Source organism: Haliaeetus leucocephalus, unplaced genomic scaffold, assembly GCF_000737465.1.
Source record: "Haliaeetus leucocephalus isolate CR32 unplaced genomic scaffold, Haliaeetus_leucocephalus-4.0 Scaffold657, whole genome shotgun sequence".
Classification (NCBI taxonomy): Eukaryota; Metazoa; Chordata; class Aves; order Accipitriformes; family Accipitridae; genus Haliaeetus; species Haliaeetus leucocephalus.
The window spans coordinates 1,715,585-1,721,370 of NW_010973093.1; the positions used below are offsets into that span (position 1 = coordinate 1,715,585).

Here is a 5,786-nt window from a genome sequence, read left to right on the forward strand (position 1 = left end):
GCCCCTCTCCTTCCCCCGGCGGGACCGCGCTCCGCCTCCGCTGCTCCCGTGACAGCGGTGAGCCGGCCGCGTGTCAGCCGATTCGTGCGGGACTGCGCCGTGCCGCTCACGGAACCGGCCCGCGGGGGAAGCCCGTCCAGCCCCGCCGGGCCACGGGCGCGGGCGGGAGCGACCCGGTTTAACCGCGACACTCTGGGGAGGCCGCTGGGAGCGCCGGGACAGGCCCCGCTCTGAGCCACCGGCCGGCCGCCATCAGCGCCCGCGGCGGCGCTCCGCCTGACGCCACGCCCGGAGGAGGCGCCGATTGGTCCGCGCGGCCTGGTACCATACGTGGCCGCCCGCCATTGGGCGGCGGCGCGGCCATGGGGGAGCCGAGGCGGCGGCGGGGCGGCGTGCGGAGGTACCGCTTCGCGGAGGGGCCGGCGGCGCTGACGCTGCGCATCCCCGAGGTACCTCCCGGCGGGGGGGGGAAGCAAGGGGGGAGCGGGGCGGTAAAACTGGGAGCCCCCCCCCACCCCAGCGCCGCACCCGGTGCGTTTCAGGTGCTGGACTCGCAGTACGGGATGTACGTGTGGCCCTGCGCCGTGGTCCTGGCCCAGTACCTCTGGGTCCACCGGAGAAGCCTGCCCGGCAAGCGAGTGCTGGAGGTACCGACGGGACCCTCTTGCCGCCCTCCCTCCCTCCCAGCCCCGACCCCGGCAGGAGCTGCAGGGGCCCCATCCACCCTTCCCTCCCCATGACCAGGCTGTGGTTTCAGGTGGGTGCCGGCGTGAGCCTCCCCGGCGTGTTGGCTGCCAAGTGCGGTGCTGAAGTGACCCTGTCCGACAGCGAGGAGCTGCCCCAGTGCCTGCGCAACTGCCGGAGAAGCTGTCTGCTGAACCACCTGCCCCACATACCTGTTCTAGGGCTCACCTGGGGGCGGGTATCGCCGGAGCTGCTCTCTCTTGCTCCTGTAGACATTATTTTAGGATCTGATGTCTTTTTTGACCCAAAAGGTACATTAAAGCACTCCACTATCTTTGATTTGTGACAAACTGGTAGGAGTTCATGTTCAAGTAGTACTGAGAACACTGTCAAGAGATCAGGTGACAGGCTTTATGGTGATACCGTGCTATCAAACTTGTTATTCTTGGGGTGATTCCAGCATTAAGTTATCATATAAATACCACTGGAGGGTGGGTGAAGAGAAAGCGCAGTCGTTAACTAACCACTTAGGCCATGCTTCTCAGGCCTTTCATACAGATGCATAATTGATTTTTAATTACCATTTCACATAACCAGGCATATTTAACTGTACCTAGAATCCAGAGACTAACCAAGACTGCTTAACCTCCCCAAACTATACAGACTTTGAAGATATTTTAACTACAATTTACTTCTTGCTGGAAAAGAATCCACATGCTCAATTCTGGACTACTTATCAAGTCCGAAGGTAAACTCTTTTGCATATTTAAGACTCAAATCTTAATTCCTGTCTTAGCTCTTAAAGAGTGTTAACTTCTCAGAGGCACCACCGCACTGATTCTAGAGAAGCTCCTCACAGATAGTGAATTGGGCTGGAATTAGCCAAGTAAATCCTAGGGGTAGCAGACCAAAGCAACCAAAACAGAAAATGACCCAATAACCACTAATTTACTGTGGACTAGAAAACTGTTAGAAACACAGTTTTGTGAACTGTTGTATTAAGTTTTGGTGACGGTCTCTTATAATTACTGCAGAAGTTATAAACGTGGGTTATTGTTTTCACACACTGGCATTTCCTCCCCTCAGTGCCGACTGGTCTATTGAAGCTTTGCTCTGCAAATGGAAACTGAAGCATGTCCATGTTCCCTTACATTCGTTCAGTGCAGACAAAGAGCACCTGGCCAGCTCTTCTCTACCAGGAAGACATACAATTGAAATGATGATCATCTCACTAGCACAATCAGATGGTACTTAAGTTTATTCCACTTGTTCGTTCCAATACAAGATGATACTTAACTGTTCACTGTAGCACGGATCTGCAGAAAACAGTCCTGTTTACAGCAAACCCCATGCATATTTTTCAGGAAGCAGATCCCCTTAGCAGTAATTCTTAAAACATGCATTGTAAAAATAAAGCTGTTCAATTTTTCAGCTATGGCTTTTGAGAAATTTGTGCTCCTCCTCAAAGACCATGTAATAGTTCAAAGACTCAATTCCATTATGTAAGCCACTACACAACATAGCTTAACCTGACAATCCACAAGATCCAACTTAAATTCACAACTTCAGCTATGAAGAAAAGTTAACTGCACTCTTTCAAGATAAAAAAATATCCCCGTAAGATCTGTTTCTCAGGACTGAAGCTTTTTGCCAAAGATTCATATACAAAAGCCAGCCCCTTTTTTTTAAATGCATCTGCATAGACTGCCACTAGCCATGCAGTCCTGGAACGTACAAACTCCTGTTTGTACAAAAGTACTTTTAATCCTCAATCAAGCCAGATTGCAAGTATTCAGATGTTTCCATTCCCATTTAACATACATGCATAAAGTTAACAAGGCATTACAATAACCCTTGACATGTGATGGTTGAAGTTACAATTCATTTGGTACGCAAATCAAGAAAAAAAATCATCACTGTAAGATTAGCTACCATCAAGCAGCAGCCTGTTGAGTCAGGGCAAGCACACAGCAAATGCAATTAGTACTGCTCAGTGTGTATCTTCCATAACAATGCCCAGCGGACCTGTCTGATTCTGTGTTTATAGACTGGTGTGCAATACTTGCCATACAACATTTGGGTTAGTCACAATACTAGTTAAGTTTGCCCATAGTAATTTAAAAGCAACCCCTGTAAATAAAATTCATAAGCAGTAGAATGCATTCAGTTACTATATAGAAGTTAAACATTGACAGTATAATTGCAGAAATCTTTTCAAGCTAAAAATAAGCTGACTCGGACATTAAGTTGAGAAAAGTTAACACAGAGAAATGTTTAATATTAACTACAGAGACAGTGGGTATAGTACAGAATGTCTTAAGCAAAAGATACACCAATCAGTACTTACAAAGGAATGAACCATTTCTTTTCTTAACATTACATTTCTCATATGTAAGTTCATATATGTAGGTTGGTAAGTTTTACCATTCTGGAAAAAATAAGGTGTGTATATCATCAGCTAGATGTGCTCACTGTATGCTCCATTATTTTTACGCAAGGCCCGGGTGACTGGAAGTGCAGTTGTCAGGCATTTTAATTAACTGGACAGCCATTTGTTTCTGCACGACAAGGCATCGTTACACAGGAGCAATCAGGAGAAAACAGGAAACAGCCAAGCACTCTGCACTGCAACACGCCACCTTAACAGCTAACCAGCATTACTCAACTGCTACACAACTGCGCCTAGTGCACAAAAATACATAAGAGAAGAGATTAGAATTGAGTCTGATAAAACAATCCTTTCAAATATCAACTGTCACCTGAAAAGATTTCTACCAATTTGAATTTGAAGATACTATTTGAATTCAAAGTAAAAAAAAGCATTTACAGTAAGTTTCAAATTGAAGTTTTGCAGAATTTTATTTAAGGAATGAAGACAAAACTGAGAATACTTTTTGACAGAGTTAGCTACTCAGCATATAATAGCTGCATGTTTCCTCAGTATGAAACTGGAGGCAGCAAGTTACCATCAGTTTTAATTTCAAATAAAAGTCAGCACTATATAAACAAAAATGAAGTTTTACCTCAAATATCCAAGCCAATAATGAAATCGGTAGTCGTTCACTTCACTAAATTACAAGAAATTTGAATAACAGCAACAAAATGGCACATAAAATGTAAAATCTGCCACTTGAGGCGCAACTTAAACAAGTAAAAAGTTAGACAAAATGTTACAAAATAACCTTTTCAACAGCTGGTTGCTCGTGCCAGGGGTCTCTCCAATGGACTGAAGACTCAAGCGATCTTTTCCCCCCAAAGGCGTCCTTTATGTAGATTCTCATTTATCTGATGCATCTAGGTTTGAAGAAACAAAAGTTCAGCCAGGTTTCTACCTTGTCTCTTTTGGTTGTGTGGATGACTTCAGGTATACTTCTAGTTGTGTTTCAACTGGCTTTGCCTAATTTAATTAAGTTTTAGGAATTTCCATAGTGTTCCACCTCCCCCCCATGTGTTGCTTTACTTCAGAGGCCAAATGTAAGGTTCTGTCAGAGTATTTAGTTACAAAGAAGAGTAAGCATCAGGCTGTAGATCAAGCCACCATTAACTTCAATTCAGCCTGTTCAACAATAGATTATCAAAAGTTACATAAAAGTTATAAAACTAATACTTCTTCATAAAGACTTAACTAAACTCTACTTAGCATTCAAAACAAAGTGTGACTAATTTTGCTACAATTATCTAACTTCAGAGCTAGCTTAGGCCCTTTCCTTTTAAAAATAGGACCAAACAGTTTGAAGGGTTAAAGACACACTATCCTTTCCCCACCCGGTGTATCCTTAGATGCCTCTTCAAGATGTCGACTTGAGGAAAAACTAGTTTCCATGGTTTTCTCGTTGCAAGGAATTTGCCACTTTTCTAGAACAGTTATTACCTCCAGTCAGTATAACGGCCACTGAACCGATCTTCCATTATAAAAGGATAGTGTATCTTTAACATTTAAAGACAAACCTGCTCCAATACACGCCCACAGAAACTGGTCCCTGGAGGATCAGCCAAATCAGTTAAAATCTGCAATACTGGCCAATATTCTTTTAGCAAACAGGAGACCGCAGCTTTAAAGGGGAAAATGCAGATGTTGGATAAATACAGTAAGAAATAGTCATTTTCATCATAGGTTGCGTCTCATACAATATTTTATTAAAACCAAGCCATTAATCTCTCAATAAAACATTCTCTCTGTAAAAAAATTTCTCCGTAGAAAGCACTTTGGTATTAATTTCCCTAAACCAATAACCAAAAAGCACTGCTCAAGAAAAAAAAACCAACTAACAATGTGCCCCGTTAGGATCCGCTTGGTTCAGGCTATTAATACTCTAAGAACTACCCAACACCCCACCTAAGTGCTATAATAAAGTAACATGCAACATGTGCTGATCCCAAGGTACATTACCATGTTCCTAGGAAGATACAGCTCCTTCTTCTTCCGGAGACTTGGGAGGGCTCTTAGACCTGGATCTAGAATTGGATTCCCTCTTTGAGGCAGGGGGAGGGCTTCTAGATCTGGACCGGGATCTTGACCTGGACCGGGATCTGGAGACAGACGAGGACTTTGACTTGGATCTCCTGGCAGACCTGGACTTCGAGGTGGAGCGAGACCGAGAGCGTGTGCGAGACCGGGATTTGGATCGACTGTAGCGGGACCGACTGCGGGATCTAGAGCGGCTCCTGCTCCTAGATCGGCTGCGGCGTCGTCTTCTAGGGCTAAAACACAGCAGGAGGGGGAAAAAAGCGCGTTACAAGTTGAACACGGGCGGCGCAACAAACTTCAGCGACTACTTCGGGACAGGGAGAGTGGAACGGGACCCACGTGGGCAAGAAAACGAGTGTTAAGAAGGCGCCATTGTTCAGCGAGTGGCCGGGGGCTAAATCTACTACAGGGCGAAACCCTTCCGCTCCGAGGGAACTGCACGTGCCCTTGCTACTAAACCCCTACTCCCCCCGCCCAACCCCGCCGCGGAACTCGCTCGGAAAAGGAAACAAAACCCAGCGGCCCCCGCCGTACGGGCGCATGGCTAAGCCCGGTCTCCCCGCCTTATTACCGAAACTCCGCTGCCCCCCCCGCCCCCTCCCAAGCCCTCACCTGCGGCTGCGGCGGCCGGGCG

The 5,786-nt window shown here is 46.2% G+C and overlaps 2 protein-coding genes across 6 annotated transcripts in view; one reads left to right on the top strand and one right to left on the bottom strand.

The window, feature by feature from the left end:
• The first annotated feature begins 387 nt into the window (after positions 1–387).
• On the top strand, positions 388–2,111 carry METTL23 (methyltransferase like 23). Its single transcript, XM_010579393.1, has 5 exons — positions 388–449; positions 543–647; positions 758–995; positions 1,348–1,432; positions 1,771–2,111. The coding sequence occupies exons 2-5, from the start codon at positions 564–566 to the stop codon at positions 1,937–1,939; spliced, it is 576 nt and encodes a 191-aa protein (XP_010577695.1). The 5' UTR covers positions 388–449; positions 543–563; the 3' UTR covers positions 1,940–2,111.
• Positions 1,925–5,786, bottom strand: part of SRSF2 (serine/arginine-rich splicing factor 2) — a 4,446-nt gene continuing 584 nt past the window's right edge. Inside the window, exons 1-4 of one of the 5 annotated variants that reach the window (XM_010579392.1) lie at positions 5,765–5,786; positions 5,075–5,385; positions 3,867–3,978; positions 1,925–3,366 (exon numbers count right to left, since the gene is read on the bottom strand). The exon at positions 5,765–5,786 is cut by the window's right edge and continues 584 nt beyond it. In XM_010579392.1, coding sequence (XP_010577694.1) covers positions 5,380–5,385; positions 5,765–5,786 — 28 coding nt within the window. In that variant the 3' untranslated portion in view covers positions 1,925–3,366; positions 3,867–3,978; positions 5,075–5,379. Of the gene's footprint in view, positions 4,737–5,074; positions 5,386–5,764 lie in introns of all 5 variants that reach the window. The other 4 variants (XM_010579387.1, XM_010579388.1, XM_010579389.1 and 1 more) reach the window with 4 other exon arrangements.